Below are 13639 nucleotides of genomic sequence, written 5' to 3'. Positions count from 1 at the left end.
AGGCACACACTCGATCACCTGTAGTCTCTGGTGCATCTGGTCAGGCCGGTGAGAAACTGACAGGAGTCAGCAACACGCAGGTAACTTCCCCAAGAACCCAAGAAGGGGTACTTGGTAGCTGCGGCCCAGCAGCTCCTAGCTCCCGCGGGCACTCCTGGCCCAAGGTTTCCAGCCAATCTCAGTTCCTCTAGCTTCCCAGGCCTCTCCCACTTCTGAGCCACCCGAGAGCTCTGAGGGCGGGGGAGCAAGGGAAGCCTATCGATATCTCTGGAATAAACTATTCTACCCTGCGCCGCCGCTGCCAAAAACCGCAGTCTTCTCTGTAGATCGCCGAGCGGAAGCTTCGGCAGTGCTGTTCCATCCGCAGGTTTGCAGGAGGCCGAAGCCGGGCTCGCGCCGGAACCATGGTGGGTTGGATTCCGAGCTTAGGCAGGGTTGGAGAAGAGGTCCGCGGCTGGGGGGTTAGGGGGAGCTTCTTCTCATGCCTTCCTTAGAGCGGTCCGGGGCCATGGGACTTGGGAACTGTAGCCGACGGGCTGGTTCAGGCGGTGATTCAGCATCTCCGGCCTGGCCGGGAGAGTGGAGGTCGGTAGTCTGCTGCCGGTGCGACCTTTCCCTGGGGTTTGTTTCGCTTTCCACCGGGCCTTGAACAGTATCTTCTCGGTCTACCAGCCAATTTCGCTCCTCAGGTTCCTTCAGTCGAGTAGATTCCGAGCAGTCCAGAGAGGGCCCTAGTGGTCTGTGTGGGAGAAAGGAAAAATAGGGACTTAACTTCAGACTTCCTTGTACTGCCAAGTGCGGACTTGATTCCAGGGTTTGGGTTGCTGCCGGGACCGCGTTCATTTTCTTGGCGGTTCCCTGTGCAGTCTTTTTCTTAGAGCTGTGTCAGAAAAAGCCCTTTTCAATCACTTTGTCTAGTCACCTGATATTACAAATGAGTGAACCGAAGCTGATATTAGTGATGAAATCAGGGTTATAGTATAGAGCTCAGGGATTCCAGGCCTGTGCCTGCCTTCCAGCGCTCAGCCTTCTCACCCCCATGATTAGTCTCCCAAGTACTGTGCTGGACTTGTTTTAATATCGTCTTTAAAGCAGTAATGGGTCTGTTTTTATGGCAATGTGTGTCCACTTCTGACTTCCTGGGGACATTCTTGTGTTCTCATTCAGTGTGAATGAATGAAAGGCACGTTCAGTATGTGCCTTTACATATTCAGTATGAATGTTTTAAGTGCAGTGAAGGTTCAAAGATAAATCAGACATATCCCAAATCGTAGTATGAGGCAGAAAAGGAAGTGAAGATAAAGAACTGGTGGGAGTGTGTTTTGAGATTTGGGGAGAAAAGATGGAGAAGATTTCAAGAGGTAGACATTTGAGCTGACTTAAGAAAAGGTAAAGTAGGGTCTGATATAAGGGAAGAATATTAGCAAAGATAGAAAGGAAAGTGGACACATAGGAACTTTAGTAATTGACTGAACCCAAAGCAAGTACTATGAACAGTGTTAGATCTGCAAGACTGGTTGGGAAGCTAGGTACCATCTAGATCCACCCAGCCCCACCCCCGACCCCCCCCATCTCCTTATAAATGTAAAATTGGCTTGCAGCTGATTACAGTAGTAATCTTCCAATGAGACTGCAATAACAGCTTTTCCTTAATGCTGGATGGAGGGAGATGAGAGAACATTTTTTAATGATAGAGCTTGTTAAGATTTTGAATTTGTAATGTTCTTGTGTTAATAGGTCTTTTTTCATTTACTTTCAGTTTCGCAACCAGTATGACAATGATGTCACTGTTTGGAGCCCTCAGGTAAAATGTTTTATATTACTCCTGTGAAGTGACTTTTGGTGACTGCAGTGTGTTCAGAAGCTTATGGGATTATAGGAAGCGAGAAAATGGAATATAATCATTTTATACGTTCCTGAAACCTAAGTTTATTATTAAAGTCAGTCTTCTAGTTTTAAGAAACAGCATTTGAGGTGTAACTATGCCTACTTGAGATTTGGGATTGCTAAATTATTTTAAATACGTAAAAGGGTCTTATAATGACTAAGGTTTTTTGTTTTTGTTTTTGTTTTCATTTTAGGGCAGAATTCATCAAATTGAATATGCAATGGAAGCTGTCAAACAAGGTTCAGCCACAGTTGGTCTGAAATCAAAAACTCATGCAGTGTTGGTTGCATTGAAGGTAAGTAAAGCAATAAATATATCTTCCTCCCTAGAAAACACTGTAAAATGTTAGTTTCACTATATAAATAATAAAATTATAAACTTACTCTTTTGTCTTAAATGATGTTTCTATTTAGAGAGCACAGTCAGAACTTGCAGCTCATCAGAAAAAAATTCTCCATGTTGATAACCATATTGGTATCTCAATTGCGGGACTTACTGCTGATGCTCGACTATTATGGTGAGTATGATCCTGGAAAACAAAAGAAACATCCCTTTTGATTCATAATTGATTACATATCTAGAAACAATCCAGATATTTTAGGAAGTTATCTGCTAGCGTGTTTATAAGTTAAGATTGTTAATACCTTAATGGATTCGGGCTCAGTTACTAAGTATTCCATTTCTTGATCACTGTAGCAGTAATTAATAGGATTAACCACATTAACATTAATGCTTTTTAGAAGTCATTGAATAATGTATTACTTGTTAACTCAGTATATATAGTTTGATGTTAGATCTGAGAAGAGCGTGACACTTCAGGTTTCTGAAGGATCAGCTGAACCACCCTTGCTGTCTTTAATATACCAGTATTCATTTGACATTTATTTTTTGCAAAGCTCAATACTGGATACAAAGAGTATACAAAGGTGAATCAGACATAGATCTCATCTTTTAGGAGCTTAAAATCTAGTAGAATATCTGTAATACAAGGTAGAAAGTGGAGAGCAACAGGTATATTTCTTTGGAGGGGGTAGGGAATAAAGATTATTTCCAGTTGAGAGGCATAGATGAAGAGCTGGGGCTTTGGGATCACACAGTCTTTAATTCCCACTTTTAACACTCAATCTGATATTGCTCTAGTTACTCAAACTCTCAATTTTTGTAGTATTTTTTTCTAAGATTATTGATAAATAGCCTAACATGTAGAACACTTCATACAGCATCTTTCAGTGTATGTGTTGGTAAGTGGGAGGTAGTTAGCCACAAGTAATCTCTTGTCTGTGATTTAATTAAGAAAGGAGGAATATAAACACCAAGGACAGTTAATAATGCTGATGTTTAAAATTTTCAAGTTATTTGGTGAGTTCCCTGCTCTCTTAGGTCAGCAATATAGTGACTACATTAGTGTTTTCTGTTAGCTGTTGAAAATATATATTGCATTGTCAAACATTGTACTTAACCCAATCTTTCAAAAATATTGTCACATGTAATCATTTAAAAGCTTTATTAGATATTTTACATTGTTTATTGCACTAAATCTTTGAAATTTCATGTATATTTTGTACTGAAGATACATCTTAATTCGGACTAGCCACTTTTTCAGTGCTCAGTAGTCACATGTTATTAATACCTGCCATATTGAGCAATGCAGTGTTAGACAGCCTTGGGAAAGGAACTTAAGTGAAAGTAGTGAACAACTAGCTTGCTTATGGCAGCCAACATTTGATCATCGGATGTGACACACACATAAACTAGACAGAGCAATATGAAAGAAAAGTTTATCCTCTTGGCTTTAATAGTTAGGTCTGAATTTTCTTTTCCCCAGTGTTGCATTTGCTTGCATCTTGTTGGATTTAAGAGACTTAACAGTGTAGTGTCTCCTCTAGAGTACTGCTATGGATAGAAGTAACATTGACAGGAACATGTTAACAGCGCCCTAGTATGGATTCAGTTTCTTCTGTTTGTTCTATTGGGGAAATTTTTGTCAGCTTTCAAGGAAAAAAGCAAAGTTATTCTTTTTGCTAGCTCAAGACATGGAATTAAGACAGTCTTGTTGACAGTGGGAAGGGTAAGAGAAGAGAGATTGCTCTTTTCCTATTGTGCAGCCTTTTCTTCTCTGTTCTGTAAAGTGCTCTGAGGCAAAGGTTATCTAGAGCTAAGAAACGTATAGTCACAAACTTAGGTAAAATTGTGAAAACTTTAAGGTTAGTCACTTTCAATAATAGAACATTTAAAATATAGAGATTTGATAGAAAAATGCATCCTTGTCATTATATATTTATGGTTCCATTGTATGGTTGTAATTCATGTAAACATCTGGAAGAAAGCAAAAAGAAACCAAATTACTTTGTTTGATTAGAATGACTCTGTGATTTGAGTTTTTCTTGTTTCTTTTTCAGTAATTTTATGCGCCAGGAGTGTTTGGATTCCAGATTTGTATTTGACAGACCTCTTCCTGTGTCTCGTCTTGTATCTCTAATTGGAAGCAGTATCCTTTTTATTTATGCATTTATTGTAGCATTTATGGATGTAGACTTTAAAGGGTCTTGATACTTTATTGTTATGTTACTTATTAGGAATATGATATATAACATAGGTAAGATTGTGCAAACTTTAAGTTGAGTCACTTTTCAGTAAAAGAATGTTTAAAGTCTTTAGAAGGAGAGTTGTAGGGAGTTTTACTATGGAAGAATAGATTCTAAATGAGTTGGGTTGTTCTTTTTATCAACCTTTATAGATAAGCAATTAATATGTTCCAGATATAGATAAGCCTAATTTCATAAAAAACTGAGCATCAATTTTAGAAGAGATTTAATGTTTGTTTATTGGTGGTTATAGATGCTCCCCCTAAATCCTTGTCCCTTATATCCAAAATGAATGAAATTCTCTATACCAGAAAAGATCATCTTGCTAGCACTCACTTCGGGTTTGGTGGATAGTCAAACATCTTTTAACACTAAGCCAAAGAAATATTTGTTTTATTTTCTTCTTCTTGGGATAGTGGATTATGCAGCAATTAAAAAAACCAAAACTCTTTGTTGATAATGTTTAATTTGAAATTAAAGACAGTACTTTACTTCTTGTTAGAACAAACTCTTTGACTAGTTTAAGAAACCCAGATACCAACACAGCGATATGGCCGGAGACCATATGGTGTTGGGCTGCTCATTGCTGGTTATGATGTAAGTTCATAGAGTATTGTTATATTTTAATGATTTTTTTTTTTTTTTTGAAACTAACAAATTTTCTAATTTTTAGCTCAATCAGAGTCGAGAATTATGCAATGTATTTTTCTTCTATTTGTAGGATATGGGTCCTCACATTTTCCAGACTTGTCCATCTGCTAACTATTTTGACTGCAGAGCTATGTCCATTGGAGCCCGATCTCAATCAGCTCGTACTTACTTGGAGAGACATATGTCAGAGTTTATGGAGTGTAAGTAGTTTTTCTTTTTTGCCCTCCTAGTCTTTATATAGTGAATAAACACAGTATCCTACATGAAAAAAAGCTCTACTTTTCTTAAAAAGATTAAGCCCATGAAGTGTATATTACTTCTGCCATATATACTAGTTTTTACTTTCTCTGTCTACCAGGGTAGTTTCAGTCACTGATCGAACTTTTTCAAAATATAACTATGTATTCCTTACCTTGAAGATTTTTTATTCAATTGGTCTGAAGTTTTGTCCCAGCCAGAGTTGAGAGCCACTGTACTAGTTACTACTTGTAAATTCTGTTTACAGCTTTTATTTTTCTGTGATTCTTATTTTTAGCCACATAGACATTTCTGCAATAAGTAGTCCATAAATAAATAAATCAGTTTAGTTGTGAGAAAGAAAAGAAAAAGATGTAACGTGATGATAGGGCAGGTTTTCAAATGGTTTGCTTATGCCAGGATCTTAGATTTTAACACATGCTTTTTATGCATCAAGGTAATCATGCACCCACTGCCCCGCCCCGCCCCCCAGCATTCTGTTGTGATGTATTGCATTCATTGACTTTTTTTAAATTTATTTTTCTATTGATGGATAATTGCTTTACAGATTTTTGTTGTTTTCTGTCAAACCTCAACATGAATCAGCCATAGGTATACATATATCCCTTCCCTTTTGAACCTCCCTCCCATCTCCCACCCCATCCCACCCCTCTAGATTGACGCAGAGCCCCTGTTTGAGTTTCCTGAGCCATACAGCAAATTCCTGTTGCCTATCTCTTTTACATATGGTAATGTAAGTTGCCATGTTACTCTTTCCATACATCTCACCCTCTCCTCCCTTCTCCCCATGTCCATAAGTCTGTTTCTCCATTGCTGCCCTGAAAATAAATTCTTCAGTACCATTTTTCTAGATTCTGTGTATATGCTTTAGAATAAAATATTTATCTTTCTCTTTCTTACTCACTTCACTCTGTATAATAGGTTCTAGGTTCATCCACCTCATTAGAATGAACTCAAATTTGTTCTTTTTTATGGCTGAGTAATATTCCACTGTGTATATATATCACAACTTCTTTATCCATTCATCTGTCAGTGGACATCTAGGTTGCTTCCATGTTCTAGCTATTGTGAATAGTGCTGCAGTGAACAGTGGGATACATGTGTCTTTTTCAATTTTGGTTTCCTCAGGGTATATGCCTAGGAGTGGGATTGCTGGGTCATATGGTGGTTTTATTCCTAGTTTTGTAAGGAATCTCCATACCGTCTTCCATAGTGGCTGTTTCAATTTACATCCCCACCAACAGTGCAAGAACATTCCCTTTTCTCCACACCCTCTCCAGCATTTATTGTTTGTAGACTTTTGATGATGGCCATTCTGACCAGCAGAAAAGACAATGGCACTCCACTCCAGTACTCTTGCCTGGCAAATCCCATAGACGGAGGAGCCTGGTAGGCTTCAGTCCATGGGGTCATGAAGAGTCAGACACGGCTGAGCGACTTCACTTTCACTTTTCACTTTCGTGCATTGGAGAAGGAAATGGCAACCCACTCCAGTGTTCTTGCCTGGAGAATCCTAGGGACAACGGAGCCTGGTGGGCTGCTGTCTATGGGGTCGCACAGAGTCGGATATGACTGAAGCGACTTAGCAGCAGCAGCAGCAGCATTCTGACCAGTGTGAGGTGATATCTCATTGTAGTTTTGATTTGCATTTCTTTAATAATGACTGATGTTGAGCATCTTTTCATATGTTTGTTAGAAGACATCTGTATGTCTTCTTTGGAGAAGTGTCTGTTTAAGTCTTTTTCCTACTTTTTGATTGGGTTGTTTGTTTTTCTGGCATTGAGTTGTATGAGCTGCTTGTATATTTTGGAAAATAATCCTTTGTCAGTTGTTTCATTTGCTATTATTTTCTCCCATTCTGAGGGTTGTCTTTTCACCTTGCTTATAGTTCTCTTTGCTATGCAAAAGCTTTTAAGTTTAATCAGGTCCCCCTTGTTTACTTTTGTTTTTATTTCTGTTACACTAGGAGGTGGGTCATAGAGGATCTTGCTTTGATTTATGTCATCGAGTGTTCTGCCTAGCATTCATTGACTTTTGAATGTTCAGCCAGCTTTGCATTCCTGGGACAAATCCTTCTTGGTCATGATGTATAACATAAATTATATATACGTAAAATGTTTATGGAAACATAAACATTGCTGGATTTAGTTTGCTGATACTTTGTTGAGGTTTTTGTGTGTTTGTTAATCAGGGGTACTGATCTGTAGTTTTACTTTCTTCTGGTAGCTCTGTATAGTTTTGGTATCAGGGCAATACTGACCACATACAAGCAATTGGAGACTCTTTTATAAAGAGCAAATACAGTGACAAACATTTCACAGAGTACATTTTACAAAACTTTGAGCTGTAAAATCCTGATTTGTATCTTAACTTAGCATAAGAAAAGGGTAACTTTAGTAACAAAAATCATGCATTCGTTCTCTCATTAAACAATAGCAATCTAATTACTATTAGGAGATTATATGGCCAAACATTAGACTTTTTTTTATTATGATATATTTAGTGTGTGACTAAAACCATGATTTCAGACTATAGACCTGACAAATAAATAAAGGAAGCCTAGCATGAAAACAGAATTAAGAAATAATTGTTAATTTATTATATTTAGGCAATTTGAATGAACTGGTTAAGCATGGTCTGCGTGCCTTACGGGAAACCCTTCCTGCAGAACAGGACCTGACTACAAAGGTAAGTATCACATTTTCCAATTGGGGATACTAACATTATAGTTTAATCATTTATTATACAAATGTAAGTAATAGAGGTGTGTATACTTACAGTTCTTTAATTTGTAAGATGGTTTCCTTGGCTCATTCTTTCTCTTTAAGGTATTCAGTAAATGACTGATTTTGAAATGATTTTTAAATATTTCTTTTTGGTATAAAGCAATAAAACATATAATTCTGTTGCAGAATGTCTTTCATCAAGAGATAGGAATATCTTTGTATTTTTAATATACATTGAGCACCAATCACATGCAGGCAGTAGGCATGGAGAAAATATAATGCATACAACAAACATCTTGGCATTCCTGGGACATACATCCAGTTGGGCAAAGAGAGACAGTGTACCCACAAGTAGATTATTTAGGATATTAGAATATGATAAATACTTAGAAAAAATAAAACAGGTTTAAAAGGAGAAAGAATGGCCAATAGGGTATAAGAAGGAGACATGGTGGGTATAATTTAACATAGAGTGGTGAGAGATGGTCTCACTGAGAAAGTGAAATTTGAGGGAAAGATCTAAAAGAGTTGAGTGAGTGAGCTATGCATATGGGGCCTTGAGTTCAGAATGTTGCTAGTATTCAACATAAGGAGGCCAGTTGTGTTGGAGTCAGTAATCAAGAGGAGAAGAAGGAATAGTCAGAGAGGTAATGGAGGCCACATAGCATATGTCCTGTAAACATTGTAGGTACTTTGGATTTTACTCTTGAGTTTGAGCAGACCAATACTGTGGCTTGATGTAGATTTTAAAAGTCACTCACGTTGCCATTTTGAGAGGGGGCATGGGTGGAAATAGTTTCAAGGCTGTTACAGTAATTCAGGTGATAGACTGTGGTAGATTAGAACAGAGTCATAGAGTTGGAGATGATGAGAAGTGGTTCGATTTTGCATATGTTTTGAAATTAGAACCAGAAAGGTTTGCTAGCGAATTGGTTGTGAGGTGTGAGTTTAAAAAATGCCTTTAGCATTTTTGCCTGATTAGAGGAAGGATAGACTTATGATTTACTGAGATGGATGAGACATTTGGAGGAACAGAAGATCAGGCAGTTAGTTTAGAACATACAAAATTTGAAATGCCTTTTGTGTGTCCATTTGGTGATACAGAATAAGTGATTATTGGATGTTCACCCCCTAGTGTTTGGTGGAGATTGGTTTATCCTAGAACTAAAGTTTTGAGGTCTTTGTGTAAAAATGGTATTTAGAGACTGGCCAGGATTTGATTTCTGAAAGATTAGAATAAGTTTGAAGACAAGTTTGAAGACTTGGTCAAGGGTACTCTATCCTTTAGAGATTAGAAGGTGAGAGTAGGAATCAGCAAAAAGGGACTGAGAAATATGCCAGGGAGGTAGGAGAAAAACATGGAAAATGAGGCATCTTTAAAAGGAAATGAAGAAACTTCAGTCATCCATTGGCATCAGTGGTGGGGGGTTAGTTCCAGAATCCCCTACCATGGATCCCTAAATCCAAGGGTGCTCAAGTCCCTTATGTAAAATGATGTCATACTTGCATATAGTCTATACACAATCCTCCTGTGTACCTGAAATTATCTCTAGATTGCCTGTGTCACCTAATACAATGTAAATGCATGTAAATAGTTGTAATTGCAATATAAGTGCTGTGTAAACAGTTGCCAGGGCACAGCAAATTTAAGTTTTGCTATTCAGAACTTTCTGGAATTTTTTTCCAAAATATTTTTGATCCATGGTTGGTTGAACCCACAACTAACAAATGAAGAACCCACCAGTAGAGAGGTGAACTGACTTTTAAGGAGAAGAGCGTGAAACATTGCCAATAGGCCATGAAAGATGTGGACTGAGAATTAACATTTCGATTAGCAGTGATGTTACTGAAACTTGACTAGACAGTCTTAATGGAATGGAGAGGAAAAGTGTGCTAGGAATAGAGTCAGGAGAAAAAGAGAGAAATTGGAGACAGCTCTTTGGAGGAGACTTTCTGTTACGGGTCCAGAGAAAGAGGGTGGTGGTTGGTAGAGAATGTAGTGGAAAAAAAAGGGGTTTTGTTTTGGTTTTTTAAGATGGGAGAGATTACAATAGTTGGCTGCATGGTTATAAAAATAATCCAATATCAAGAAAAAGATTTATGGAACTTCCCTGGTGGTCCAGTGGTTAAGACTGCACTCCAGTGCGGGGGGCATGGGTTCCATCTCTGGTTGGAGAACTAAAGTCCTGCATGCTACATAGTGCAGAAGTAAATAAATAAATAAACAAGTAAAGATGTGCACTAAGTAGATTAAACATCATTATTAAGGGAAAAAAAGATAAAAACATCTATATAGGATAAAAATGAGAATTGCTGGACCAATCACCAACAGCACCTAGCTGAAAAGGTAGGCTTCAGAGAGGACTGGGGCTCTTCATTCCCAGTAACACGAAGGGAGAGAATCTAGGGATATAGATATAGGAAAGATTGGATACTATGGGAGCTTATGAACATTCTCTTCTGATTGCTTCTGTTTTCTCAGTTGATTAGAAACAAGGTTTTGAGCTGCAAGAGAAATGGAGAATGTTAGAAAGAGTTGTCCAGGGAAGGGGAGATTGAATGATCTAGAAACTTGTATCATACAACAACTAAAGGTCTCCTTGAGGTTAATGATCACTAGAGAGATCAGTTACCATATTAAAAAATACGTTTTGTTATGATTGGGTTATTAATAGTTAATATGTGTATGAAGACTTTATAACCTGTATAATCTTTTTAAACAGCATTTCCTATCATAAAAATAATTTTCTTTCAAAAAAATTAGGAAAGTACATTAAAGTGTATTATATTGTTTTTATTTGTTTGTTTTAAAAATACCTATAATGCCATCACTCCAAGATGACTGTCTTTTAAATTCGGGGTATACAGTTGACTGTTGGCATTTACAACTTGGAAAGTTTGCTCAGGTATCTGGCTTTCTGATTTTACATTTTTATTGAATCATAGAGAATGCCCTATATATCCTTAATGTCTCAAGTTCTCACTGAAATTTTAATCTTATGGGAGCTCTACTGTACTGGTTAGCATTCACTGAACATTTTAAGAGTTGCTTTTTAATTTTTCCATGTAGAACATGGTTCTAAGTCCCCTAAACTCAATATTTTAGAACCCAAAATTTATTTCCCTAAGAACCATTATGTCTTAACTTATAGAAGGAACAAATTTAATTATTTCTTAGAATGTAGGCTTTACCTCTCAGATGGTAAAGAATGAAGGCTTACTTCCTAGCAAATGATTTGTTTCCTCACACTGGTCTTCACATTCTGACTGTGAGCCAAATTGCAAATTTCTAGGTGACACAGACCTTCAGGATTGTTCGTGGTTATCAAAAGTGAATATTAAATCTGCAGATTACAAAAGTTTACTAGTTTTCTTCTTTTTTTCCCTGTTTTTTTTGTCTCATTCAAGTGCTGTACAAATTTTTATTCAACTTTTTTCTTTTTATCATAAGCATTTTTCCAACCTAAATTCTCTTGATTTTTAATTTTTACCTTTTTTTCCCCTTCAGAATGTTTCCATTGGAATTGTTGGTAAAGACTTGGAGTTTACGATTTATGATGATGATGATGTGTCTCCATTCCTGGAAGGTCTGGAAGAAAGACCACAGAGAAAGGCACAGGTATATAACTAATTATAACCAAGAGACTAATTCTATTGTAAATTGCTATTCCTACCACAACTGTGTAAATCTACTGTTTTTGTCTTTAATTTTTGAGATAGGCTCATAATTCATGTGGCAGTAGGAAAACTAAGAACTAATACTGAGGGGTTCAGTGATCTCTATAAAACACAAAAAGGCTGATTTGGTTCTCTTTTGTAGCTTCTCAGTTCTGTGTGTTGAGGGTTCAGTTAGATGGTTCTTTGGCTCATGTCACTTCGGGTATCTCAAACATTACAGTCAGTTGAGGAGATAGGGCTGGAACATCCGAGATGGCTTTACTCATGTGTCTTCTTTACTCACATTTGCCAGGTATCTTGGAGGGACAGCTAGAAGGATGGCTGGGCCTCTGTCCATGTAGTCTCAGGGCCTCTCCTTCACCAGAGTGTCTCTGGCAGGAAGCAGCTCAGAGGTTGCAAAAGTTCAAAAGCTCAGAAGCGCAAGCTGCCAGGCATTCTTAAGGCTGAGGCCCAGAACTGGCACAGCATTTCCTCTTTACATTCTGTTGGTTAAGGCAAGTCATAGGGCTAGCCGAGATTCTATCAGAGGTGGGACTGAGAGAAAACTCACTGGTGACCAGCTTGGGAAACTAAGTTGACTCTTCACAAATATTGAGAAAAGGATCAAGAAGTACTGGTGAATCTCAGGTTAAATACTGGCCTTTTTTGTCAAAATTTGAATACACATTTGCTTTTATAGGTGCTTATTTAATAGCTGTGTAATTGGGGAAAAAAGTACAGAAATTTCTTCTACAGCATGAATTCTTTTTTTAACTTGAAAAAGATGTTGGTATTTGGAGCAGTAAGATTTGCATTATTTAACTGCTGTTGGAAACAGTGCAGGATAGTACCTCACAGCTGCTTTGTTGGAAAATATTCTTGCTGTGTTTATTAGTGCTAAGGAGGAAAAGAATGTCTAAAGTGTGCTGGTTCTATTTTTAAGGCTAGTAGTGATAAGAAAAGCCTTTATTCTTAAGCACAACAAAGTATGATGAAATGCTGGAATTGTTCATTGCTTTTTATTATGTAATATTTGTGAGTAAAAGTGTATATTGGTTAAGTGTTCTTTTTACATACTTTCTTTTTTCTTCCTCTCTTAAGCCTACTCAACCTGCTGATGAACCTGCAGAAAAGGCTGATGAACCAATGGAACATTAAACAATAAACCAGTCTATATATGTATTGTCGTACATGTAAGAATGCAGGAGCACATTCTGATGACAGTAATCTACACTTTGAACCAAAAGATGCAGAATGGTGGGATAGAATGGTATGTTTTAGGAATCAGTTCAGATGTGAGTTTTTCCTAAGCTGCCACCAAAACCATATAATTGGGTTCATTTTTCTTTAAGAGGGCCTCTATAATCATTTTCTAGAAAGTATAGTTCTCTCTACTAATGTTTTTATATGAAGAACATAGTGTCTTTGTGGTTTTAAAGACAACTGTGAAATAAAATTGTTTCACCTGCTGATGTATTGGGGTTTTTGCTTTTTAAGTAGCTTCAACTGTAAATAGTAGTCTGTGATTACAGCTGTGTCATCATCATATGTGGTCACCATGTTTGCCAATTAAATTGCCTTGTTTTTAGTGACAGGAAAAATATTACCTCTTACATATAACAGCCTTATACTAACACCCCAGCGAATAGACTGGCTGCATGAGAAACCCATGGAGGTTTGGTCCAGAATACTGATTTTTAGAGTTTAACCTTGGAGATTCCTAGTAAAACCTAAGAAAAAACCACTTTCTAATAATAGTAGTGGGAAGATTATTAACATGGGAATGATTTTTCATTACAACCAGCAGATGGCAGTAGTAGTATCTGTGGTCTCAGTGTAGGGAATTTTTGCAAAAATCAGTTCAATTCAGTTCA

General features: G+C 37.4%; 1 protein-coding gene across 1 annotated transcript; it reads left to right on the top strand.

Moving 5' to 3' along the window:
- The first annotated feature begins 294 nt into the window (after positions 1 to 294).
- On the top strand, positions 295 to 13237 carry PSMA1 (proteasome 20S subunit alpha 1). The gene is made up of 10 exons (XM_005887549.3): positions 295 to 407; positions 1760 to 1804; positions 2082 to 2183; positions 2302 to 2405; positions 4288 to 4376; positions 5000 to 5070; positions 5195 to 5324; positions 7991 to 8070; positions 11617 to 11727; positions 12867 to 13237. Exons 1-10 carry the CDS (start codon positions 405 to 407, stop codon positions 12921 to 12923), a joined length of 792 nt encoding a protein of 263 aa, XP_005887611.1. The 5' UTR covers positions 295 to 404; the 3' UTR covers positions 12924 to 13237.
- The last annotated feature ends 402 nt before the right edge of the window (positions 13238 to 13639 follow it).

Source organism: Bos mutus, chromosome 15, assembly GCF_027580195.1.
Source record: "Bos mutus isolate GX-2022 chromosome 15, NWIPB_WYAK_1.1, whole genome shotgun sequence".
Classification (NCBI taxonomy): Eukaryota; Metazoa; Chordata; class Mammalia; order Artiodactyla; family Bovidae; genus Bos; species Bos mutus.
The sequence above is the reverse complement of the archived record's forward strand: the minus strand, read 5'-3'. Positions and strand labels throughout refer to the sequence as shown.

Excerpts from the sequence above, each read along its gene's own strand:
- PSMA1 (XM_005887549.3), top strand. Across the intron at positions 8,071-11,616 it reads AACAGGACCTGACTACAAAG|AATGTTTCCATTGGAATTGT; the intron begins GTAAGTATCACA and ends TTTCCCCTTCAG. Across the intron at positions 11,728-12,866 it reads GACCACAGAGAAAGGCACAG|CCTACTCAACCTGCTGATGA; the intron begins GTATATAACTAA and ends TCCTCTCTTAAG.